Source organism: Oikopleura dioica, chromosome XSR, assembly GCF_907165135.1.
Source record: "Oikopleura dioica chromosome XSR, OKI2018_I68_1.0, whole genome shotgun sequence".
NCBI classification, from domain to species: Eukaryota; Metazoa; Chordata; class Appendicularia; order Copelata; family Oikopleuridae; genus Oikopleura; species Oikopleura dioica.
The window spans coordinates 5,757,686-5,780,945 of record NC_137294.1 but is presented as its reverse complement, the minus strand read 5'-3'; the positions used below and the strand labels follow the sequence as shown (position 1 = coordinate 5,780,945).

General features: G+C 43.0%; 8 protein-coding genes and 1 long non-coding RNA gene across 12 annotated transcripts in view; all 9 read left to right on the top strand.

Moving 5' to 3' along the window:
- Positions 1-2: 2 nt before the first annotated feature.
- LOC145707615 (eukaryotic translation initiation factor 3 subunit D-like) lies at positions 3-2,714 on the top strand. The gene is made up of 9 exons (XM_081785171.1): positions 3-159; positions 199-373; positions 885-1,028; positions 1,123-1,292; positions 1,337-1,676; positions 1,717-1,956; positions 2,000-2,169; positions 2,213-2,447; positions 2,566-2,714. Exons 1-9 carry the CDS (start codon positions 37-39, stop codon positions 2,601-2,603), a joined length of 1,635 nt encoding a protein of 544 aa, XP_081641297.1. The 5' UTR covers positions 3-36; the 3' UTR covers positions 2,604-2,714.
- Positions 2,708-5,331, top strand: LOC145708972 (queuine/queuosine transporter SLC35F2-like). The gene is given in 9 exon segments (XM_081786664.1): positions 2,708-2,850; positions 2,920-2,976; positions 3,209-3,261; positions 3,317-3,705; positions 3,745-3,875; positions 3,878-4,010; positions 4,051-4,587; positions 4,629-4,845; positions 4,891-5,331. Coding segments are annotated over 7 exon segments (1,158 nt in total). The 5' UTR covers positions 2,708-2,742; the 3' UTR covers positions 4,338-4,587; positions 4,629-4,845; positions 4,891-5,331.
- A 5-nt stretch (positions 5,332-5,336) lies between these two features.
- Positions 5,337-8,855, top strand: LOC145707614 (uncharacterized). Its single transcript, XM_081785170.1, has 12 exons — positions 5,337-5,598; positions 5,641-5,839; positions 5,882-6,110; positions 6,152-6,515; positions 6,556-6,822; positions 6,868-7,096; positions 7,139-7,510; positions 7,552-7,838; positions 7,880-8,084; positions 8,125-8,373; positions 8,417-8,606; positions 8,650-8,855. The coding sequence occupies exons 1-12, from the start codon at positions 5,384-5,386 to the stop codon at positions 8,754-8,756; spliced, it is 2,913 nt and encodes a 970-aa protein (XP_081641296.1). The 5' UTR covers positions 5,337-5,383; the 3' UTR covers positions 8,757-8,855.
- A 36-nt stretch (positions 8,856-8,891) lies between these two features.
- Positions 8,892-10,805, top strand: LOC145708617 (uncharacterized). The gene is made up of 8 exons (XM_081786308.1): positions 8,892-9,462; positions 9,504-9,615; positions 9,657-9,765; positions 9,804-9,863; positions 9,909-9,999; positions 10,043-10,191; positions 10,379-10,474; positions 10,595-10,805. The coding sequence occupies exons 1-8, from the start codon at positions 8,895-8,897 to the stop codon at positions 10,676-10,678; spliced, it is 1,269 nt and encodes a 422-aa protein (XP_081642434.1). The 5' UTR covers positions 8,892-8,894; the 3' UTR covers positions 10,679-10,805.
- Positions 10,806-10,829: 24 nt separating this feature from the next.
- On the top strand, positions 10,830-13,190 carry LOC145708612 (ubiquinol-cytochrome c reductase iron-sulfur subunit-like). 3 transcript variants are annotated; one of them, XM_081786303.1, is made up of 7 exons: positions 10,830-10,874; positions 10,948-11,218; positions 11,267-11,460; positions 11,535-11,993; positions 12,107-12,537; positions 12,580-12,831; positions 12,870-13,190. In XM_081786303.1, the coding sequence occupies exons 1-4, from the start codon at positions 10,833-10,835 to the stop codon at positions 11,679-11,681; spliced, it is 654 nt and encodes a 217-aa protein (XP_081642429.1). In that variant the 5' UTR covers positions 10,830-10,832; the 3' UTR covers positions 11,682-11,993; positions 12,107-12,537; positions 12,580-12,831; positions 12,870-13,190. The 3 variants fall into 3 exon arrangements, with proteins under 3 accessions (XP_081642429.1, XP_081642428.1, XP_081642427.1); XM_081786302.1 differs by lacking the exons at positions 10,830-10,874; positions 10,948-11,218; positions 11,267-11,460 and having other exon boundaries at positions 11,682-11,965; XM_081786301.1 differs by lacking the exons at positions 10,830-10,874; positions 10,948-11,218; positions 11,267-11,460 and having other exon boundaries at positions 11,682-11,993.
- A 31-nt stretch (positions 13,191-13,221) lies between these two features.
- LOC145707403 (PIN2/TERF1-interacting telomerase inhibitor 1-like) lies at positions 13,222-14,495 on the top strand. Of its 2 annotated transcripts, XM_081784925.1 has the most exons (5): positions 13,222-13,385; positions 13,431-13,554; positions 13,594-13,730; positions 13,773-14,105; positions 14,152-14,388. In XM_081784925.1, exons 1-5 carry the CDS (start codon positions 13,224-13,226, stop codon positions 14,161-14,163), a joined length of 768 nt encoding a protein of 255 aa, XP_081641051.1. In that variant the 5' UTR covers positions 13,222-13,223; the 3' UTR covers positions 14,164-14,388. The 2 variants fall into 2 exon arrangements, with proteins under 2 accessions (XP_081641051.1, XP_081641050.1); XM_081784924.1 differs by having other exon boundaries at positions 13,773-14,495.
- A 59-nt stretch (positions 14,496-14,554) lies between these two features.
- On the top strand, positions 14,555-16,749 carry LOC145707402 (centrosomal protein of 76 kDa-like). Its single transcript, XM_081784923.1, has 5 exons — positions 14,555-14,641; positions 14,686-15,133; positions 15,177-15,298; positions 15,347-16,290; positions 16,334-16,749. The coding sequence occupies exons 1-5, from the start codon at positions 14,555-14,557 to the stop codon at positions 16,650-16,652; spliced, it is 1,920 nt and encodes a 639-aa protein (XP_081641049.1). The 3' UTR covers positions 16,653-16,749.
- Positions 16,750-17,267: 518 nt separating this feature from the next.
- On the top strand, positions 17,268-17,664 carry LOC145710171 (uncharacterized). Its single transcript, XR_014135017.1, has 3 exons — positions 17,268-17,382; positions 17,421-17,502; positions 17,552-17,664. It is a non-coding gene; the product is annotated as an uncharacterized LOC145710171 (long non-coding RNA).
- Positions 17,665-22,474: 4,810 nt separating this feature from the next.
- LOC145707066 (uncharacterized) overlaps positions 22,475-23,260 on the top strand; it is a 42,974-nt gene continuing 42,188 nt past the window's right edge. The window contains exon 1 of the mRNA XM_081784544.1: positions 22,475-22,480. The gene's annotated coding sequence lies outside the window, so the exon portion shown is untranslated. The remainder of the gene's footprint in view (positions 22,481-23,260) is intronic.

The following is a 23,260-nucleotide window of genomic DNA, read 5'->3' as shown; positions in this document are numbered from 1 at the left end:
ACCACTAATTTTTCTATATTCAGAGATCGTGTAATCATGGCCGAATTCAGTGCGCCAGAGATACAAGTGAATGCTAATGGCTGGGGCCCCTGCCAAGTCCCGGAGAAGTTTAAGGATATGCCTTACCAACCTTTTGGCAAGACTGATCGTCTTGGAAAAGTAATTATTGGCTTCGACCACTTAGCTTTTTCATTGTAGGTTTCTGACTGGACTGGTGCTACGTACACTGACCGCAAGTATGCGAATAAGTATACTTCTACCTTCGCCAGCAACCACCAGTACACTTACTACTACGAAGACGATGACACCTCTTACGTACTCGTCGACAACACCAAGTCTCGAAGCCACTCAAGATTCCCCTTCTCTCGGCGAGGTATTTACATAGAAGGAGAACTGACGTCTCTCGTTTGGTTTTTCACGGACTCATTTTTTAGTTAATATTTCTCAATTTGAGGACGGTAAGTCATATTATCGGCATCCTAATTGGCAAATTAATTTATCAGTTACGCATTAAATGTGATGGGAGACACTTAAAACCGGTGAAAGCAAGCATTTACCCGGGATTTCAAACATGTCTCCACCCCCTGTAGACATCTTTTTTCCATCGACCAATCACAAGCTTGGAGGGCCTTAGTGGCGGCTTAACTCCGGATTTGAGTCTGCTTTCACCGGTATGTCCTGTATCTGTCGTACCTTTCGTACATCGTCATTTACTATTTAACTATCAATGGCAAAAGAGTCAATGAGATAAGCCTAAGAGTGCGGCACCGATTTGATGCCCAATTGATTCGCCAAATAAATGTTCTGAAAATATTTATCATCCGCTGGCTAAGTCTTCGCCTAATCAAATGTTTTCGAAGAATCTGTTTTACGACGATATTTAGTTCGATCCGCTTGGGCTGGTCGAGGTCAGAATCACGGTTGGGGTCGTAACGACAACCGACAGTGGAACAATAATAGAGGCGGCCGTGGAGGTAGAAACTGGAACTCTAGGAATAGCAGATATCCACGACGCTTCAACAATGACACCGGGTTTTATAGCTTGTTTATCAAATCATAAAAAAAAGTTAAATATTCATTTCTCAAAGCATATGCTTTATAAGGAAAACCCGGTATTTGACAAGCGTAGAGATGCCTCCGTTAAAGTTGGTGAAGATTGGAACATTCTCCGCGAGATCGACTTTTCTCAACTCGCCACGCTGCGTATGAATGAGCTTCCTCGTGGGGAAGATCTCTACACTTGTGGTTCTGTCGAAGCTTACGACTCTACTTATGATCGAATCACACCCAAGGTAGCCATGAACATTTGACCTCGCTATGAATTTATTATAATTAGAATGAGCGACCAATGAAGAAGTCTTCCGCGGACCGAAATTTCAACACCTGTGCCGATACCACCACCGACGATCCCATCATCCGAGAAAGCCGTCACAAGGGCCAGGTCTTCGCCACCGACCACATTTTGGCAACCTTGATGACTGCTGGCAGGTCCGTCATCCCTTGGGATATCATTGTGAGAAGAATCGGCGATAAACTTTTCTTCGATAAGCGCGCTACGTCAAACATCGATAAGATTTCTGTCAACGAGACAGCAAACGACCCCCCAAGTGAAGAGAACAACACCGGCATCAACGATCCCAGAAATCTTACCCTCGAAGCTACTTACGTTAACAAAGGTTTTTCAAAGAGAGTTTATCATGCGCAACCCTCTTTTAGTTTTCGGTCAACAATGTCTGAGACAGGGAGAGTGGACCGACCTCGCGAACAAGAACCCCTACATCGATCCCGGCATGAAAAAGGATCGAATCGCCTCTGCAGGTTACCGCTACCGAAAGTGGACTCTCGGAGAGTACACTCTTGTTGCCAGAACCACCGTCGATGCTGTCGTTCAAAACAAGAAAACCGGTGCCAAGGGCTTCGCTATTGTGCGGGCTTTGAACGAATGGGACTCCAAAAGTAATTTATAAATCATTTTTATTGCTTCTTTATCATTACTTAGTGACTGGGGACTGGCGTAAAAAACTTGAGCAGCAGCCTGGTGCAGTTTTGGCCACAGAAATGAAGAACAACAACTGCAAGCTCGCCAAATGGACTTGTCAGGCAGTCATGGCTGGCGCCGTTCTGATGAAACTCGCTTACATCTCACGAAACAGCCAGCGAAACAACAGAGTAATATACAGTATGTTATCAACTTTTTCATAATAATCGCTAGGAACACTCCGTACTCCAAGTTTCGCAATTCACGCCCTCACAGTTTGCTGCTCAGATGCAACTGCAGCTTGAAAACTCTTGGGCCGTGCTTAGGGCAATTATTCACGAGTGCATGCAGTTGAGTCAAGGAAAGTATCTTCTTCTCAAGGATCCCAACAACCAGAAGCTCATTCTGTATTCAATTCCCGAAGATACCTTTTCATCCTCAGAGGATGAGTCAAGCGACGATGATGAAGGATCGGTTCAAGAAATTATTGTTTTGGCCTCTTATGGGCTCCCGTGCGCCCATAGGCGCGAGCCTTTTTTTATTGATTTACCTACAACAAATGTGCGTCTTTCTTGATCAATTAAAAGATGAAGAAGATTCGGATAAGGAAGGAAACGACAAGTGAAAGGCTGATCGAAAGTAAAAGCATCTCTCGCAGATATAAACTGCACCTAGGTTTATTAAGTTCATCATTTGGTGTTCTTTCTGTTTGAAATACGCTCGAATCGTTATCTTATATTCGCTCAAATATTTTGGTTTTAAGAATGGAAATATCGGTCAGTGCAATATGGCCTCTTTTGCTCACGCAAATCTTGTCGATTTTGATTGCCGGCACTGCGGTATCCTCCACCTATCTTGCTGGCACCTATAGTGTTGATTGAGTTTGGTTCAAAAGGTTTGAATAAAGATTTGCATTTGTCTTCATTCCTAACCAAATTTAGACGTTCAACGAAGCGCCTTTTGAACCAACAAAGTCCAACATTTCAATCCTTTGGAACGTACGTCCTGATCGCATTGGTCTACATTCCGGTTTACATTTATAAAACAGAAACCTCTTTCTCTGCATTGACAGGTTTTTTTTTATATTGCACAAGCGATTTTCGGGCCCCTCTAGAAAAGGGATGACCAAGTCACATGACTTTGAAACTCATTCAAACAATAGTTTGGAACTCTAGCTACGTTTTGAGCCATTTGGGGAACCTCCACAATATCTATGTTCGGAGTTATTAGACTCCCAAAATTGGGCCGATATTGGAAAAATTGGCGAGCTCGGCGTTGATGACGTAATTTTTGGTAGACCACGTGACCGAAAATTTCCCATATTACTTCAAACAATAGGTCAGACCCTGAGCTACATTTTGAGCACTTTTGGGGCATTCTACGATATCCGTATTCGGAGTTATTTGACTCCCAAGCTTTGTGCAATATAAAAAAAAACCTGTCATTGCTCAAAGCTGGTTGGTGGAAGTACGCGATTCTAGCACTCATCGACTTCGAAGCCAATTACACAATCGTCAAAGCGTATCAGTACACTTCGATTACGTCAGTTCAAATGCTCGACTCCGCCACACTCTTTTTCGTATTCGTTTTCTCGTTAATCTTCCTCCAACGCAAATACTCAAAAATTCACTACTTGCTCATCGTTGTTGTCCTTGGAGGAGTTGCTTTGATGATCTACGCTGATGTTTCAAACTCGCCAGAAGACGGGATCGGCGCAGAGTGGCTAGGTATAACTATCTCTGTATCTCCGTGTTGTTAAGTTTTAGGATCTGTTCTCGTCATCATCGCTTGTTTCTTGTATGCTACCAGCAATACGGCAATGGAATACATCGTCAAACATTCACAGAACGGGACGTTAGAATATTTGAGCCAGCTTGGTCTCTTCGGAACAATTTTTCCGGGATCCAACTTTATCTTTTCGAACGAGATGAGCTTGCATCAGTGTTGTCAAATTCCGATTTGAATCTCACCGCCTTCGGCTGGTTCTTCTGCTTCTGGATATGCATGTTCCTTCTTTATAGTCTCATGCCCGGTAGTAATCGACAAAAAGAAAAATTCCTCACTCAGTTTAGTCGCGTTTTTCTTAACCTCTGCCGTTTTCACGAACCTTGGTCTTCTCACCGCAGATGTGTATGCATTAATATTCGGCATCTTTGTCTTTGACGAAAACTTTGACTATTTCTATTTGATATCATACTTCGTGATTTTCGGGGGTCTCCTGGGCTTTCATATAGAAACGTGGCGCTTCGAAAAACGAATAAAGAATGAACCAAAGGACGCTGAAGATTTGGTCCAACAAAATGAGGAAAACGATGATGATTCTACGACAGATTCTCGGCTAGAATTCGCAGAATTATGATGAAACTGACTGATTGTTCATCAATCATTATCTCTTTAATTATCTTCAAATTGATTGCTTTAATTCTGTATATTTGTATTTATGATTCCCTCCTTCTCCAACACTTATCGACTTAATTACAGAATAAACTTTTACCATCGCGTATATTTTTCAGCAATGAGTCATGAAAGGACTGCTAGCGAGCTCTTTCAAGAAATTTTACAAAACCCGCATGCAAAACATACACCAAAACGAACTGTCCCACAAATTGGTAAAGCTGAACAGTTGAGCATTTCTAAAATGCATTTTAAGGCCCCATGAAACGAAAAAAACGTCGTAAGACGATGATAGAGCTGCCCAACAAAAAGCCTCTTAGCCAAGAGTTTGAACGAACAGTTGACGACTGCTCTCAGCGTCAAATTGCTGCTTCGTTCATCGAAAATATCGCTCCAGAGGAAGAAAAGGAAAATGCCAAAAAGATGGCTGACAAAATTCGAGGCAATGAAAAGTCAAGCATTGTTGCTAAACGGTACATCAACTTATTGCTCCGGAAAAATGCTTATTTGTTGATTAGAATTTTCAAAACAGCTTCGCCCTCATGTATTACAAAGCGAGCAGTGCCTTCCATCAAGCGATATAGCTTCGATGGGCTTCTGCTGAACAGTCCGAAGCATCGGGCGAAGCTCCGACGGGATGACGACATCATTTCGTCCATGTCTCCTCGACGATCTCGCGAATCGCAAAAATTCTTCCAGCTTTTCCGAGAAGCAGCTCAAAAAACCAAACTGTAATCCCCCGTTTTATACGGGCCTTTACTTAGCCAAGAAATACATGTCTCAAGACTGCCATTATTTAAACACTGAAAAAGACTAATTTTGCGCTCGATTCTAGATCTTTCAGCTGATCTGTGTATTTTAAACTTCCAAATTATTCCCGTCTTCGATTATATTCCATTGTTTCTTTTCCCGAGAGACGCTGCTTCAAGCTTTGACGAACTTACACTTTTTAATGAAAATGCTTGATTCCTTATCGTTCTATTCAGAGCACGGTATCGAAATCAGACCAAAATGGTCCTGGAGTGCGTTCGGGTCCGTTCGCTACCCAACAACGCTCGTGATTCCGACATCGAAGCTGACTGGTCAGACCTCAACATCGCTCCGAAAGGCGTACTGCACATCACAAACAGGTTCTACGTGTTTTTTAATAACTCGGAAGACGCAGAAGATGCCGTGAACCGTGGCTTCCGTCACGATCATGTTGATTTCAAGGCGAAGCGTTTAAGGTACCCTCTCGACTTACGTTTGAACCAAATATAACATTTCAGCATTCCTGACGCGATTTCCGAGCTTCGGCCACTTTTAATGGCCGAGCGACGAAAAGCAGAAAGCCTTGGTGATAAGTTTCAATATCCTGATATTTTTGAAATAAATAATATAAAAGTGAAGTGGGAAGACAGGAAGTTTTCTGATCCTGGTGACTTGTCTCCGCCAAATCTCAAAAAGATGAAGAAATCGACGTCAGAGGTAAGGGACATCTTTTGAAATAGTAAAACATCCTCTATTTAGTCACCTGAGCGAGACTCGCATTTCCGAAACATAAAGATATCTGTGTCCAAAGAAAGCAACGACCGTCGAACACGCGAATCCTCAGTTGACACGGATCAAGACGAAACAATCGGCGGTGAGTCTTTAGACAAAGTAACGAGCAACGACGCAGGATCGGACACTGAAGATGGCAAAAAGTCCAAGAAGTCTAAAAAGAAGAAGAAAAATAAGGACAAAGATAAGGACAAATGTGTGAAGGTCATCTATTCTATTGGTTTACAATTTTTTCAGCCGAGAAAAAAGAGAAGAAAGCAAAGAAAGAGAAGAAAAAAAAGAAGGGCAAAGACAGAGACTACGATCGAAGCCGATCGCGATCTCTCTCCAGAAGGTCTCCGAAACGAAGTAGATCTCGAAGCTATAGCCGCGACAAAACATCCCGGCACCGCGAAAGATCCTTGGAAAGAGATCGACGTTCACGTCCCCAAAACGAAGAACGTCGAATAACCTCCGAGTCCCCATATCGTCGCAACGATCGAGATAAGCGGCGCTCTAAAAGCCGTTCTTACCGCCGCTCCCGAAGTCGATCGCATAAATCTCAAAGTCGAAAACGTTCTCCATCACGAAGTGTATCCCGTCGACGAGATCGTACTCCAATGTTAGTTCATTTCAAGTTTTCTTAAAAAATACATTTTTAGCGAGGATAATGGTGAGTACAACCCTCTGGCAATGCTCAAATCCAATCTCGGAAGCAACAAAGATAGATCGAAGTCGCGAGATCGCAATCGTAGTCGTGATCGAAGCCGGGACAGAAATCGAAAATACGATCGCGAGCGCAGCCGAGAAAAGGATAGTCATATCACAGAGAGAGGAACAGCTAGAAAACGATCCCGTTCGAAAACTCCACCGCGAAATGGTGATTCTTTTTCAACACTAAAACAAGCTGAAAAGGGCGTTGACTTGAGGTATCCAACTACCTTATTAAATCAAAAGGTAGCGAAAATCTTTAGAAGCCGACTCAGTCGGACTAACAAGCGCGCTGAAGAGCGACAAAAGCGATTTGGAAATTCGGATAACCAAAACGGGAATGAACATCAGCCTTGGAAGAACAATCAGCCATGGAATAACAGACAACAACATCAAAGGGGATACAATCAGGGTAACAGAGGAATGGGTCAGCAAGGATTCCAGGGACAGCAAGGATTTCAAGTACAGCAGGGTGCAAACGTGATGCGAAATGTAATTTTTGTTTCAATACTAATGATGCTATTTTTCATTTAGAAGCCGAATAAGCAAGAAGAGAAGATGGCGAACCAAATGATGCAAATGCAAATGATGATGCAGATGCAAAGTATGATGATGATGATGAAGCAAGCTCAAACGATGAGCCAGCAGGTTGCCGCAGCTCAAGAAACGCCACAATCAAATGAAAACGCTCCTCAAACAGACACCAACGAGCAAAATATGGATACTGAAGATGGAGATAATAAAGAGAGAATTACTGAAGAAGCAGCGCAATCTGGAGAAGGTGCAAAAGAGGAGAGTACTGACGAGAAGAAGGAAGAATCTGATACTGCCACCACTTCCACAGCTGAAACATCTCGTAAGATGTCCGTGCCAGGCGTGGACAGCTCACTAGATGACTACATGACTGTAAGTTGTCAATAAAATGATTAAATTAACCGAAAACTCAGGCTCAGCAGCAACAGAAGATGATGGAACAGATGATGGCGATGCAAGCAAGCGGGATGGCGATGGATCCTCAAACGATGATGATGGCTATGATGAATGGTGGCATGACGGGAATGACAATGGGTCAAGACATGAATATGGGCGGCGCGAGCATGGAAGAGCAGATCGCAACGGCCAAGCCCATGTTACGTAATTTAGATACTACAGACAAGAAATTCATCGATACTCATTGTCACATCGATGTCATGTTCAAGAAAGAAAATTACGATGGCGACTGGGACACATATCGGTAAAAAAGCTTCTTCTTGTCGTCTTTTTATTGCTTTTTAGAGACAACGTGGCAATTCAATTCCCAGAGTCTTACGAAGGATGCATAACAAGCTTCTGCGACCCGAAGCTCTTTATGCGAAAATTCGCGTTTAAAGTATTGGAAAGCGAGAGCGTTAATTGTTGCTTTGGAGTCCATCCACACTATGCCACTCTCTACAACGCGGAAGTAGAGGCCCAACTCGAGCTTTTGATCGGTCACCCAAAGGTATTCCTCTGCCTGTTGCTTGATTTTCACGTTCCTGTAGTGCGTCGCTTGGGGTGCAGTTGGGCTCGATTACACGGATAAGTATGGCCGAACTGACCATGCCTTGCAGCAAGCAGTTTTCAAGCGTCAATGTGAGCTTGCGGTTAAGTACAAAAAGCCCCTTGTGGTTCAATGCCGCCGAGCAGAGAGTGATTTGAGCAGGATATTGAAAGAAGTAGTGCCCAGAGATCATAAGATTCATCGTCACTGTCTAAACGATAGACTCGAAACTGTTAAGGATCTCATGGAGGTATTCCCGTTGCTACTTTTTACGCGTTGATCTCATTATTTAGCACTTTCCTAATATGTACATCGGCTTTACGAATGTCATAACGAATAATAGAGCGCAAGATGCGCGTGATGCAGCTGCTGCATGTCCATTAGAAAGAATGTTGCTTGAGACTGATGCCCCACATTTTGTTCCTAGAACACTCCGTAGTGAAGTCTTTGGAGGTACCACTCCGGTCTCCATGTCTCACCCAGGTAAGTCAATCTCATTAATGAGAGAAACTTGACTTTTCTTTAGGTATGGCATTATGCGTAGCCCTCGAGATTGCGCAAATGCAAGGACGTACTCTCGATGAGGTTTTGGAAAAGACAAGAGAAAACTGTCGTAAAATGTACGGCGTCTAATTCCTTTAATATTTCAATTTATCCCTTGCTGCCCAGCCATGTTCTTCGTTATGTTGTCAAGACATACATGTGAAAAAAAATTCAAAAATAAATATTTACATTCACTCAGACGATGAGTAAAACTCTTGCTCTTTTAGAATGTCTGGATTTAGCTTTGGAGGAGGAGGTAATAAGCCTGCTAGTGGTGGGTTCAGTTTTGGCGGGAACTCGGCAGGCGCATCTTCCACGCAAGCTAGTGGTGGATTTAGTTTTGGAGGAGCATCCTCCACAAGTACTCCAGCGACTACATCATCGACTGGTGGCAGCCTTCCCAAGCCCGGACTCTTTGGTGGGGCCGCTGCTGCTCCAGCCACTACTACGGCTTCAAGTGGTCTAAGTTTTGGTGCCACGGCAAATAAACCTGCTGGCGGAGGATTGTTCGGCGGAGCTTCTGCTACTTCCACAATACAAAAACCAGCTGGAGGACTCTTTGGTGCATCTTCGGCCAATCCAGCTGCAACCGCTCCTGCTACAACAGCCACGCCCGCTTCGAGTGGATTTGGCTTTGGTGCGAAACCAGCCACGACTAGCTCTGGCTTTAGTCTTGGTGCAACAACAACAGCTGCGCCTGCTGCGGCAACAACAACAGCATCAGCGCTGCCGGCACCATCCCTTTCGTTCGGCACACCTAAAGCAGCAACAACGACCGCTCCTTCTTTCTCTTTGGGTAGTCCGCATATTTTTAACAATAAATTAATTGATTTTAAGGTGCCGCGCCCGCGACGCCAGTGGCAGCATCTTCCGCCGCTAGTGTTTCCAAACCAGGGCTTTCGTTCACAACTCCAAAAGCTGCGACTGCGACTACTTCTGCCTTATCTAGGTAAACCCCGATCGAAAAGCAATATTAATTCAGTAACGTAGTGCGAAGCCTGCAGAGAAACCAACTTCCATGACGTGGGGAGAGTTAGACTCAAAAATAACTCGTTGGAACACGGAAATACATCAGCAATCCCAAACATTCATCAAACAGGTAATCACTTGGCTAGTTTTTATAGTTAACAATTTTAGGCGACACAAGTAAATGCTTGGACTGGAATACTTATACAAAATGGGGAGAAGATAGGAGAGGTAAGGTACTTAATGAAAAAACTGAGTCTTTATAGGTCTTATTAGATTAATGATGAGTTGTCGACCGTCAAAAAGCAGCAGGCAAAACTCGACCAAGAACTGGACCGAGTGGCAGCGCAACAGAACGACTTAGAAAGTAATTTCTTCACTATAAATTATATCATTAACGACGACCCTAGCCATACTTGGACCCCTTGAGGAGACGGCAAAGAAGCAGAAACAAATAAACTCATTAGCCCACAACGTCGACAATGAACGAGAGCGTACTTTTGCGCTTGCTGGCTCAGTTGATGCGCAAATCAAGGCTTTGGCTGCAGAACTAAGAGAGGTGCGCTCATTCACGCTAGGATGTATTATGCAATGAAGCTATTCTATCATATTTTCTCGCTTTTCTAGAAGATATAATTTTCGGGAAAAGTTGTTGCGGCTCTTCGCGCCTTTAGTTGCGTTGTGACTCACGCGCCAAGAAAAAATGGGCTCCATGCGTCAATGCTTTTGTCAACGTTTGTTTGTAGGTTATTGAGAGAGTTAACTCGACACATGGGGATGGCAAAGGATCGCTAGTGGCTCAATTGACTCATATTTTATCATCTCACACTGACGCCCTACAGGTACTTTTTGATGATTAGATAAATATTTAAAACCGTTGATTGCTTTTTATCACTTGGTTATATAACGATTCTATAAAAGATTTCTGTGCAGTTGTAATATTTGTTAACAATCAAAATTAGTGGGTGGAGGAAGAGTCAGCAACATTGCAGCGCAGACTGGAACAAGTATCGCGAGGAGTTGAAGCCAAAACCGCTAGTCACTGATCAGTGATCACCTTCAATTACGTTTAACGGCTGAGCGTTGTGTTCAAGAATATTTTGTGCTCACTGTTCTTACTCACTGCCAGTATCACAATATTTCTTAGGAGAATTTAAAAACACTGGAAAATTGCACAAAAAACAGAACATATTCTTCAGAATGTTGTCCCGTGGCGTGTTGAGAAGCCTCCCACGAGTTCAGCCACGGATTTTTATATCATTATAATTCGCAAATATGATAAAATCTATTTTAAATTAGTTTTAATCCGGCCAAGACTCGATTGGCTCACACCGACAAGGTCTTCCCGAACCTTGAGTACTACCGACAGGCTCCCGCTCCCGCTGCCAACAGCGACTTTTTGGATGCCCAGGTCGAAGAGGCTGAGGTCCGACGAGCTCACTACTACACTATGAACGTTGCCATCAATGCCGCCGTCACCTGGGGTGTTGCCAACTTCGTCCTAAACGCCATCAACATCCTTAACCCCTCCAAGGATATTCTCGCCCTTGCCACTGTTGAAATCGAACTCCAGGGCATGGCTGTTGGTTAGTTGTCTTTCCTTTACGTTAATAGCTTACTCATGCATTTTCTAGGTGAATCCGGCGTTTTCGTCTGGCGAGGAAAGCCCATCTTCGTGAAGCACCGAACTCCCGAGGATATTGCCCGAGAGACTGCTGTCCCCATGTCCGAGCTTCGAGATGCTCAGGCCGATGCCGAGCGAGTCGTCGATCCCAACTGGCTTGTCTGCATTGGTATCTGCACTCACTTGGGTTGTGTCCCGCTCGCTATGGGATTGAAATAGAATTTATAAATAATATTCGATTGAAAGGGATGAGATCTAAATATAATCCCTCGAAAGACAACGCCGGTGAGTTCAACGGCTACTACTGCCCATGTCACGGCTCTCACTACGACGGTTCCGGCCGAATTCGAAAGGGTCCCGCCCCATTGAACCTCGAAGTTCCTCCATACAAGTTCATGGACGAAAACACAATCCTTATCGGATAAGCGCTCCACATTAAACGTCGAAATCGAGAACACCCGTTCAAACTATTAATTTATTGATAGGATTCTATTTCTGTCATCCCAAGATAACTGCATTATTATGAATTCCCTACCGTAAACAAGAATAAAATAAAGATGTACTGATTTATATAATTTAAGATGTCGTTATGCTATCAAAATCGTTAACACTGAGTCCATTCCATCGTTTCTTGGTGACCCGTGTTCGATCAAATAGCTCGTCAAGATTTATTGCGATTACAGACAAGTTCAATATCCTCCCTAGCCAGGTTTTGCATGCTGTATGGTCGTATTTTCGTATGTCAGAAAAGATTATGATAATTAAGCTTAGAGGGTCAAGAGTACCAGTTCCATTAAATGGACTCCATTTGATAGTTGGTAATCGACTTTGTATTCAAAACCTGCTTTAGCCATCGTCGAGATAATCCCAGGGACAATGAAGGTGCGCTCAATAAAAGCATAAATCTTGGCTGTAGGATTTCGCGCAGGAGTATCGTCGCCACCTTGGGCAATTTCGACAGATATAAACGCACGAATTACTGTGATGTTTGGTTTCGTTTCTCGCGTAAAATGGTGCAGGGGTTTTGGCGTTGGTGGGCAGCTGCTGACACTACTCGACTCGTCGTGTGGTCGGGTAGGCCGAAGCGCTACCGTGAGCAAGTTGACTTTAATCTAACTCTGGACTCTCTTCGCGGCTTACCAATTTTTGCATGCATGATCGTCCCTGGCGGCTTCGTTATTCTTGGCGCTTCCCTCTATTTATTACCCACATGGTTTGTTCTCCCGCGAACATTTTGGAATAACAGCGATATCCGACAGTTTCTTAAACGTCAATATTCAGGTTAATTCACACAGACGAATATAAATGGATTTTTGATTTCAGACAGAGAAGCTTTCCGCAAAAACATAGAAAATTATATTACTGAATTCCGCCGTCTCAACCCAGATAACCCAGAAGGTTATCAAACCTTACCATTAGATAAATTACCTTACGATGTTCTTCACGCTTTGGCGCAAGGGCACGGCTTCTACCTTTCTACAAAATTCCCAATCGAAGCTGTTTTGAAACAGAGACTGATGACGTTTCTAAGAAATTTGAATAAACAAGACAGAATGCTCAAATCTGAATCAATTGGTAACCAATCTAATTGAGGCTATGCTTACTGGATTTAGTTGGCTACCTCACTCATCGTGAACTCGCATGGGCTTGCTATCGCAGAGGCTTTTTCCCCACAAATGTCCTGAAGATTTCATCGCGCGGCATATTGCTTAAAGTTAAGCACTTGGAGCACACTAGAAGCGACCAAGAAAAATATTTAAACGAGTGGCTTAAAGCTCATGCCCACTTAGACCCAGATGTCTATGCTACGAAAATTCTGTTCTCGATTTTTACTCCTGAAACTGGCAGCCTGCCGGCGCCGCACATTTTGGGCCCACTTCAATTGCCCAAATGAACCGTTCTTCATTGATAAAATTTCTATTTGTATATTTCAATCATGATTCGTAAATCGTGGTTTTTAGACGACTATGGGCTTGCTCGCTGAACGCAGGAGTAAATCGCGCTGGGGCGACGATCCGCGTGGCAAAAAATGGTCAGACGACAAGAACAAGAAATCAGTAAAAATGATGGAGAAGATGGGCTGGACTTTTGGAAACGGAATCGGTGCGAACGAAGACGGCCGTAAAGAGGTTTTTTCGAATTAGATATTAATGGTTCTCACTTGAATCGTTTAGCACGTAAAGATCCGCGTGAAGCAAGACAACCGCGGAGTTGGCTGCTCCTTGAAGTACGATAGACAATGGGTTGCTCATCAGGATACTTTTGGCGACATCCTTGCCGATCTCAATGCAACCACAGGTAAAATTTGCTCCAAAATTGGGTTGAAACTAATTTTAGACGCTCCGGCTGAGCGAGTGCTGGCGGATACGGTTCAAGTTTCAAGTTTGGCAAAAACTGGAAGCAAATCCGGCCATAGATATGGAAAGTTTACGAAAGCTAAGGATCTAACTGGTGCCAGTGCAAAGCATCTAGAAGTAACAATGTTCTCCTTAGTTGCGATAACTATCAAATTTTAGGAAATATTTGGTCGCTCTTCAGCGTCGGTCGCTAAAGACAAGGCGAAAAAAGATGCCGAAGAGGCTGAGGAAAGAGCCAAAGCCGAAGCAAACAAATCCGCAGTCTGCGAAACAGGCAAATTTCAGGAGTCCACAAAGCATGTTGTTTCGAAAGAAACAGTCGCGGACTATTTTAAACGAAAAATGGCCGAGAAGTTGGCGAGACAGGCATTGCCAGTTATAAAAAATGAGCCGGTCGAAGATGCTTCGCCTCTAGACGACACTCCTGCAATAAAAGTCGAAATCAAAGATGAAGTGTGTATAAAAAACGAACCCATAAGCGACAGTGAAGAGGTAGAAATCCCAAAAAAGAAAAAGAAAAAACGTAAAAAAAATAAAGAAGAGGAAATAGAAGTCACTGAAGAAGGAGCAAGTGAAGAAGTCGAGGTAAAACAAGAGATTGTTTCAGAAGAAGAAATTCCGCCAGAGCCAGTCAAGAAGAAAAAGAAGAAGAAAAAACATCGTCAAGAGAAAGAGGAGGAAGCTGCTTTGGTTGAGACGGAAGACACTGAGGAGCAAACTTCAAAGAAAGTGAAAAAATCGAAGAAAAAGAAAGCTCATTGTGAGCCCGAAGAAGCAGAGGTGCCGGCAAAGAGAAGAAAACAGGAAGACGAAGAGGTCGCAGAAGAAATGGAGTCGCTTTCAGTCGCGAAAAGGGCCAAAAAGAAAAAGAAAAAATCTTAACTGCAAGTTATAGATAAGAAAAAATCCTAAATTCTGTTCTAAGAATCACATCCTTTAGAATGCGAAATCGACCAAGTGAGAAGCTCGCTCTCGAGCAAATGGTTGACGATAAACTCCCTATTTCAGATTTGCAGCGAATTCTACAAGTAAACTAAAGTCAAACACCAAGTTATTAAATCAAATCATTCAGCCAATACAAGTAAACAGCAGCTCAGAAGATGAATTAATAGACCGACTAGAAGAAGAAGGAGTCATAGACGACCTTATGCGCCGCGTAAGAGATGCCCCAATCGGTTTGCCTGAGCATGTGCAAGAACCCTGCGGACTTTTGAAATATATCGACAGTGAATCGAACAAACTCGTCAACACAGACATAAAGTATTTGGAAGAGTGCTTGGATCCATGTCAAATTTATATGCATACAGAAGTTATCAACGGAAAACTACACATTGACACGATTTCGGATGACTTTCAAAGGTCCACATTCCAAATTCATATTCTTTTCAACAAACAGCGCTTTTCGACTAACCCTTTGGCAGTGACAAGAAATCCGAATTTCAACGAGACCTTCCTGTTCTACATTGATCACTCGCAGCACAGGCAGGTTCCAGACGTAGAAAATGTTCTCAGTCTACAAGGTACTATAAGTCATTACATTCGCGATTTTCAATTTTCCTCTAGAAAGTGTCATCGTTTTTCTCGTTGCAACAGATAAAAGTGGGGACCAGCAAGTGATGAGCAAAGAGTGTTTTGAATGGAGAGCGATTCTTGAGCAGCCACAAACGATTAAATTAGAATTGAAGGTTTGTGTGCGAATCGAAGTCAGAATTGCGGTATATTGAATCATTTAGGGCCTTCTCAATGAACGCGATCTGTTGATAGGGAATCTTACTCTGAGAATATCACTTATGCCCGCTCTGAAATCTACAATATCTACCGATGTTCTTAAAACCCAACTCTCGCTAGAAAAAAACAGAAATACAGAAAAAGACAGACTGTTCATGACATTCGCCAAAAAATGGTGGAATGAATTTCTACAAACTCGATCAGATATCAAAGAGCGTCTCGTCAAAATCTATGCATCCGATGAAAAAAATCGATCATTTCCTGTTTTCACCTACGTCTGGCCGATAAAAATATCACGCGTTTTGGATTGTCCGAGGTTGGCACATCGCTTTGTAAGCTCGCTTGATTGTGAATTTGTTGCGGACAGTGGAATCGCTGGAGATAATGATATTTGGCACTCTGCTGCGGCGCTGATAAGCGGAAAACAAGGAAATCACGCTAGTCACAATGCTTTGCTTTGTTCCTTCTTGACTGGCTTCGGTTTAAATGCGTTCGTTGCTCTTGGAGTGAAGCAAGGAAAGCCTTGGTCCTGGGTTGTGACGATCGACGATTCAATCTCATTCTGGGACGGAACGACTGGTCAACGATTCGTCCATGTTTTAGCTGATCCCGATACTCATGAAGTGACCGGACTCGAACACCCTTATAGAACGGTTGACTGCCTGTTCAACCACGACAGTTTCTTTGCCAATGTACAGGTTGATAACAGAGTTCCACTGGTGGATTTTAATCTGACAAACCCGCGCAAATGGAAAGGAATGAATTCGTCAGCTATAGCTGCATTACATTACTCCCGACCATTCGATCACTCGCCAAGAGGAATAAAGATACGGGGCTGCGAAGGTGACCCTATTGTCCAAGCTGCTGCTATTGAAGCGACACTATCTACTCTTATTGAAGACTATAGACATCAGCATGATCTTGGAACAAAATGGGATCAAGAACTCGGGTATTTGACCTTTTACTTTTAATGTCTCTAATCTCGCATCTAGCATGATGCTATCAAGTGCGATTAATCGTTACGAGATGTCTGAACTCTACGGAATCTCGGCCGATGCGCCTGAATTTAATGACGCATTAAGACGCGCTGTTCCAAATGGGCATACATTCAAAGCATTACCAATTCGTTTACATTCCATTAATCCACAGAAGATCTTCAATACTATGCTCAAACGTCCTATGTGGGAGCCACTGCTCCGTACGCGAGGAAATGAAGCTCGCCTTGGTATAAGAGCGAAAATATTTCATTATGCAGAAGAAAGCATGGCCGTTTGGATTATTGTAGCAGCACGTTATGCAGCGTGTCCATAAACGAACTATAGCTTCTCGAAACCGAAAAATCTCATTGCCTTTCTTATTTTTCAATTTTTATTTTTAAACCTGTTAACAAAGATTATTTTTTTCAAAACTCATAGCTGTGCTCTCTATCACGGTTCACAGCGCAATTGTCTTCCTTGTCTTCATGCAGTGATAATTTTTAATGCATATGAAAAAGGGCATCGCTATTTAATGATGAGCAAAGCGAAAATATTGGATGAAAAGATCTCTATTGCTAGCGATATTCTAGAATTAGTCAGGAGTTATCAAAACGAATAAATAAAGTTAAAGCTGAGTCCGAGGATCGTGCTTCGATCAGATAACTCAGAGTTATCCACCAAAAAGCCACCGAATCAAACTTCAACTCGCATTACTTATTGAAAAGGATGGAGAGCATGATATCCGGAGAGGTTTCTACTTATTCTAGCCAACTCCTCGACTCTTTGAACCTGGCAGGACGAGTTTCAGCAGCTCGACGGGCTAGCGACAGTTCTCATCAAACATCGTTGGTGACCTACATTGAAAACTTGCGCGCCATACGAGAGCAAAATAAAGGGTAAGGCATTAATACTTATATTAAAACCGGACGCATATTCTTAATTTCATATTCAGTCTTCCGCAGAATGTGATTGATACTATACCACGAAAAACGTTTCGTCGAACTCGATCAAAAACGGAGTTGAGCTGCTCGATTTGTCTAATTGAGTATGAGAATGGCCAAAAGGTACGCTCTACCTTTTTCTTATAAGAAAAATTTCGAAGCTTTGTCAATTGAAAACCTGCGTCCATCGATTTCACGAGAAGTGCCTACTTATTTGGGTAAAGGAACATACAAACTGCCCACGTAAGTAGCCCAGAATTTCAGCCTAATTTATTTATCTATATATTTGTAGTTTGCCGACAAGAGATAACCCAAATCTAAAAAGAACCAAACGAATATTTCTTCATGTCTTCACTTCTATCAAAATATTTTTTCTGAAACTTTCGATCTTTGTCGATTCAATTCACAATTCACATTCAATAAATTTCGAAAAAAAACTGTCCGAAGTTGTATTTCCTTCGCGTTTCGAACATATTTGACGCTTTTTTTCGTCTCATACGCTCACATAGTTTTGCGTGCTCACAAAGTTTAAATGAACAGGGTCTTCTAACGATTCGAAGCTTTCCGGTGGAAGTGGCTCTGCCAAAAACCGTTTGTGACGTAACCGGTGGTGGAAGTGACCGGGCGGCGGAAATTCCGATTTCATCGTTGGGCTCTCCCGTGAGCAAAAATATCCCTAAAACGACAGTGTGCCTTTTGGTCAAGTTAGTACTAAAAATATTTCCTTCTTTGTTTGTTCCTGTTTGTGAGAGACTTCTGAGATACAGCGATGCACTTCAGGAGAATATCTGACATCTTGCAGTTGTGTAATTCCGGAGTAAGAGAACGACATATTTATAACTTCCATTTCGGTATATTTTACAAATGGCCGGAAAACGAGGGAAGCATTTTGTTTTAATCAAGTTTTTTATAGTTATCGGAACTGGTTAGTTCCCCTTTCTGCGGACGGAAAACGCGAATTCTCCACCGGACGGATAGATGCCCTTAGTGCGGGAAGGGCGGCGTCAGAAGACGACGCTTCCTGTTCGTCTTTGGGGTTGATTTCCGCTTATTCGCCCGTTTTCCGGTTTTTGTCTCGGCGGCGCCGATCAGACGCACCATATTCTACCTATGATGGGACTTTTTACTGTAAATTCTCAAAAGTTGATTCAGTGAGTATACTTTTTACTCCAAATTATATCTTTTTTATTGCGATGGAAGAACATATTGTTCTCAATTTCAGGAATAGATATATAGTTTTAGAATTTATATTTTAACATGAGACTGACTTGTTTTACCGGGGATCAGAGACCGAAAGGTGCGACGCGATTCCCGCATAAGGCTCTTTGTGGCATAGAAAGTACCTAGCTGGCGCCTCCGCTTGTCGGATTAACACCTCCACCTCTATCAAAGGCTAATGGAAGGTGAGCCGTAGGAGCGGAAATATGTAAAAATATGCGACTCAATCGGAAGCAACAATTCGCCGTATGCGGTGCTCGTGGGAGATCGTTGGGGAAGTACTCAATTGCATTATCGGAAAGAGAAAATTGTTGCGCCTCGTAATAAAAGAACAACTCGGAAATAATCATGCAGCTCATAAACGATCTGGATGTGTTCCACCGCGAATGGCAGAACTCCTGATCAAGTAAGTCTCAGACTTTCCTAGATATGGAAGGTATGGAATGAACCGCCTGAGTTACAGAGCCAAAGTAGGAGGCATCCAGAGGTCAGCCGGAGGTCCGGGCGGATTCGTCAGGACCGGATTTAGGCCGGATAAAAGACCGGAATCCAAGCCGGAATTCCGAATCCGGGCCACCGGCGGCGATCATAACCGGCGGATGCATGTTGTGGATATTAACCTAGTCACGTCTCTTTGTCACTGGAAGTTCGAGGGCTCAACTGCTTTCCGAAAAGATTCTAGACGCTCTCACTAGCAGCAACGTTTTATTACCTTTGGTATTTTCATTGAATATTTTAACTCACATAAACGCGCCTCGGGCTGGGTGACCTTCCTCCCGGAGGCGGATGCGGAAATTGTCTCTGCCGCCGGACAACACTTTCGCTGTTTCATCTTTTTCATTCTGGACAAAGGCAGCTGAGCTATGTTACATAGCCTATGTAGCCAAGTTAGGGAAATTCAATGCCCGAGTGAATAAGAAAAATGTCAATAAAAGCCAAATAGAACAGTCCAAGTTACTCAGACACGACGTGCAAAATCAAAGCTTCTCTAATAAAATTTTAGTTATTAACCTCGGCTAATCGAGTAACTTTTCTGTTCGAAAATAGCTCGCTTGAAATCCCTTGAAATAATCTATCGGGCCACATGAAAAGTATATTTACCGCAAACTTTCTCATTTTCAATATACCGCTGACCTTTTTGTCCTGGGTTCAAAACACCTATACTCACACAAGTAGTTCGTCTTTGATGCAAGCTTAGCCAACAATGGTATTATTTTAGACTTGAAGCATGTGATACTGAGCATTGACACTTATGTGGATTTAAAATGTACTCTATCTGGCGGCATTTAATTTGTTGACAGCAGGAAGTACTTTCTTGTTAACGCATCTACTCTAGGACTTCCGAGATAAGTCCCGCCAAGGTCAAATTCTATGTCTTTGATCACCTAGTCTGGATGAACCGCTTCCGCCGAGCAGACTCAACTCATCACTGAGAAAATGAAAGTCTTCCAAGGAATGAATTACAAGATTTGACATCCTCGAATAAGCAGCACGCTGTTTAGTGATTGCACTTTGTTTTGTGTTGGATCGAGTCCTGTATTTGACGATAAACACGGTTCTAGTTTTAGCACTTTTGGCGTAAAGTGTTATTCTTGGCACCTGGTTTCTAAACGCGCCGAAGAAGGAGCTAATTGTGGGATAATTTTCACGCTCGGGAGGAATTTGAGAGAATTCAAAGCGGCGTGTCAAAGGGAGCCCACTCCACCTCCCTCATTACACCTTCGCTTTGCGGCCAAATTTTCCCATAGCAAGGCCACTTTGAGGGCAGATCTTGAACAAGAGGCCGGATCGAGGAGTCAGCTCTCACTTATTTTCTCCTAAGACGTATATTCGCAATAAGATGATTTGGTCGAGCTTGCGGAACCGGTTACGCTGGTTCCGGTAGTTCCGTCCTCCGGAGCTAGCGTCATTGTCGACAGTCCTTCCGATCTGCTGACATTTGACGACGGCAGGATCTCCGAAGGAGGTCACCTGATTTGAGATCGAGAGAAGATATTTAAAAATAGATAGATAAAAATACTAATTCGGTTGCTTACCCGGCCACTGGCTGAGAATCGCATCTCGATTGAGATTATTTCTGACAGCTCAGTAAGCAAGCTATTTGCGCCGTGCTCCCAGCTAGAACATGCTGCCAAATGGCACAAATGTCACTTCCAGTTGTCATACTCTTAAGCCAATTCTAAACAATCTCCAGTCTCAGGTACTTCCTTCTTACTTATTTTGTGCTGCTGGGAGCACTTCTCTCGACCTCTCAAATTTTTGCACCGAATTCCAACAGCTATCTCGGCTAGCTGCGAGTAAATCTTCGCTCGACCGCAAAATCTTAGAAGAAATATTTACACTTAGTACGAGCCACATTAATATTCCGCGTATACGCTAGAAAAGGGATTATCTGCGCGAGTGGAACAAATCGACTTTCATGAATAAAACGCGTCAAGTATCAAGCATTTGTCCGCCCACCAAGGTTCCCGTACGTTGTGCACTCGTGGAACGCCCTTTACTGTACAATCTCATATAAATAAATTAATAAAACCGTCACGTTTACAAGCTCGATTCTCGTCCACTCGATTTCGTAAATCACCGAAAGCGCTCGTGGTTTTCGTTTTTGATGCTTTGGACAGTCATAAGGGTGCATTTAAGGGGCCCTGTGATGGATTATTCCCACGCTGAAATTTCCACGAGATTTGTAAACAGCAATAAAAATTGAAGTTCAGTGTAACAGCAGTGGCCAGCCTCGTTTGTCCGATTGACTGTTTCAAATAGGTCCTTGAAAGATGGGGACTCGCACGATTGATCCCTTACCGTGAGAATGTAATTATTTACATTACCGATAGATCATCGGAGGGTGGAGCATCAAGATCTGCCAAGCATGTGTTTAGCTTCCAAGAGCTTCCCCCCACTACGGTTTCGACGAAGAATATTGAGCATAAGAAAGACGACAAAAAAACCTTCAACTCTTGGCCGGGAATCACTCTCAATACTCGGGCGCAGCTGGAGCGTGTCTTTGGCATTCATTTTGAGGAATATTTTATCGACGAGCTAGCTGAGCTGCTGAATAATTTATTCCGCTCCCGCTCTTGATACAAGTAGGTATAAGCCATGAATTGCTCGTATCGATCACTGTGTCGCCTTGACGATTTATAGCTGGCCGCTTTTGATTTTCTAGCTAACATACCCCCCCCTAAATTTCCGCGCAATTCGTGGTATTTCGCCCAAGTTTACGTTTCCTAACTTTTCCGAAACCCCCGAAATTTACGCTTCCTCGCGTTTCCTCGCGTTTCCAAATTTCTTCTCCTTACTTTTCCGCGTGCGCCCAAATTTACTCGCGACCCGCTGAAATGCGCGTCAACGCAAATGATCTATTAACGGGCGCGTTATGCAATCATAGCGCCAAATTAAACCAAGGGATTTCAGTCTTTTTCAGGTACTCGAGGCACTAGAATTGAAAATTTTTCGTGGCTTGGACACATAAAATTCGTACCATTCGAGTAACTTAAAATATTGATGCCAGGATTTTGCTCCTCAGAAACCGTTTTCATCTATCGCACTAGCATGACGTTCTATCAAATATTTATAAACTTCACTGTAACAATAAACAATAATTTTATCAAAGATAACATAAGATAGGGCTGCCCTATAAGGGAATCTGGCTTTTTATAAAAGATCATCCTTTCTTTGCCCGGAGCGAGCAAAACAAGACTTTTGCGCAGACAGAAAATTAACCGACGAAGCCAATCAGCGCCGCGAGAGTAAATTTGGGCGCACGCAGAAAAGTTAAGCGGCGTAAATTTCGGGGTTTTGAACAAATCAGGAAGAGTAAATTACGGAAAATGTACCGAGGAATGCGCGAAAACTTGGGGGTGGGGTATGTTATAACAACTCAGCTTTTGCGTTCTAGAAAGAGATTAAGGATATCTCTCACATACGCTCGATTTTATGCTTGATTTGCTGATAATAGCTCCTGAATAGGGCGGTGTGTTATACTTATAAATATTGTGTTTGGGTGGCCGCTCGTTCTTAATTTTACCAGGTGATAGATCAAGGGTGTAGAATGGCTGCTCCAATTTGTGAATTGTGATGGATTGTTGTTTACGTCGCCTTGCACGTCAGTGACTCTTGCGGCGGGCGGCTTCTTCGCCTTGATCCGAGTTTCTAATCCAAATCGCCTTTGACTAAAGATCCCTTTCGAAGGTGTCCAAAAGCCAATTTTAATCCAGATCACGTGGGCTCGCTCACTTCTGTGGACACTCTTTGAAGCAGCACAAAGACGGTTTGATATCAAAAGGCAGAAGCGTTCCTTCTTACAAAATTACACCTGCAAAATAAAGCGCGTAGCTTTCGCACTAATTAATGCTGTTGAAGCACCAAATACTTACTGCGAAATGCAAATAAATCATTTCAGGGGGCGCGAACACCATGTTTTGCGGACACCAGCGCAAAATTTACAACTCCCAAGAAAACCTACTCGACAAAGTTGCCAACAGAAAGCAACCTCAATAACCGAAACTAACCAACGTGAGTAAATATTTACCGCTTTTTGTGGTGAAAAAACGAGACCTTGTAAATGAGAAAGTACTTTAGGGTGGCGTAAATCGCATGCTGAAGATGAATATCGAGCACTAATGTGATCGTTTTTATGGGTGAAATAAACTCTGTAATAGGATCAGATTATCATCTTCATCCACATCAGATGGGACTCATGGTCACGTGCACTCTCCATAAAATATTCATAAAGTAAGATTGCGAACTCGTTTATTTGTCACGCTTGGAATTGCAGGCAAAA

Excerpts from the sequence above, each read along its gene's own strand:
- LOC145707615 (XM_081785171.1), top strand. The coding sequence starts at position 37 with ATGGCCGAATTCAGTGCGCCAGAGATACAAGTGAATGCTAATGGCTGG. Across the intron at positions 160-198 it reads AGACTGATCGTCTTGGAAAA|GTTTCTGACTGGACTGGTGC; the intron begins GTAATTATTGGC and ends TTTTCATTGTAG. Across the intron at positions 1,677-1,716 it reads AGCTACTTACGTTAACAAAG|TTTTCGGTCAACAATGTCTG; the intron begins GTTTTTCAAAGA and ends ACCCTCTTTTAG.
- LOC145707614 (XM_081785170.1), top strand. The coding sequence starts at position 5,384 with ATGGTCCTGGAGTGCGTTCGGGTCCGTTCGCTACCCAACAACGCTCGT. Across the intron at positions 5,599-5,640 it reads TTCAAGGCGAAGCGTTTAAG|CATTCCTGACGCGATTTCCG; the intron begins GTACCCTCTCGA and ends ATAACATTTCAG. Across the intron at positions 6,823-6,867 it reads GAAAAGGGCGTTGACTTGAG|AAGCCGACTCAGTCGGACTA; the intron begins GTATCCAACTAC and ends GAAAATCTTTAG.
- LOC145708617 (XM_081786308.1), top strand. The coding sequence starts at position 8,895 with ATGTCTGGATTTAGCTTTGGAGGAGGAGGTAATAAGCCTGCTAGTGGT. Across the intron at positions 9,616-9,656 it reads ACTACTTCTGCCTTATCTAG|TGCGAAGCCTGCAGAGAAAC; the intron begins GTAAACCCCGAT and ends TCAGTAACGTAG. Across the intron at positions 9,766-9,803 it reads CCCAAACATTCATCAAACAG|GCGACACAAGTAAATGCTTG; the intron begins GTAATCACTTGG and ends TAACAATTTTAG.
- LOC145708612 (XM_081786301.1), top strand. Across the intron at positions 12,538-12,579 it reads TCTTAAACGTCAATATTCAG|ACAGAGAAGCTTTCCGCAAA; the intron begins GTTAATTCACAC and ends TTTTGATTTCAG. Across the intron at positions 12,832-12,869 it reads GCTCAAATCTGAATCAATTG|TTGGCTACCTCACTCATCGT; the intron begins GTAACCAATCTA and ends TACTGGATTTAG.
- LOC145707403 (XM_081784924.1), top strand. The coding sequence starts at position 13,224 with ATGGGCTTGCTCGCTGAACGCAGGAGTAAATCGCGCTGGGGCGACGAT. Across the intron at positions 13,386-13,430 it reads ACGAAGACGGCCGTAAAGAG|CACGTAAAGATCCGCGTGAA; the intron begins GTTTTTTCGAAT and ends TGAATCGTTTAG. Across the intron at positions 13,555-13,593 it reads CGATCTCAATGCAACCACAG|ACGCTCCGGCTGAGCGAGTG; the intron begins GTAAAATTTGCT and ends AACTAATTTTAG.
- LOC145707402 (XM_081784923.1), top strand. The coding sequence starts at position 14,555 with ATGCGAAATCGACCAAGTGAGAAGCTCGCTCTCGAGCAAATGGTTGAC. Across the intron at positions 14,642-14,685 it reads ATTTGCAGCGAATTCTACAA|CCAATACAAGTAAACAGCAG; the intron begins GTAAACTAAAGT and ends CAAATCATTCAG. Across the intron at positions 16,291-16,333 it reads AAATGGGATCAAGAACTCGG|CATGATGCTATCAAGTGCGA; the intron begins GTATTTGACCTT and ends TCTCGCATCTAG.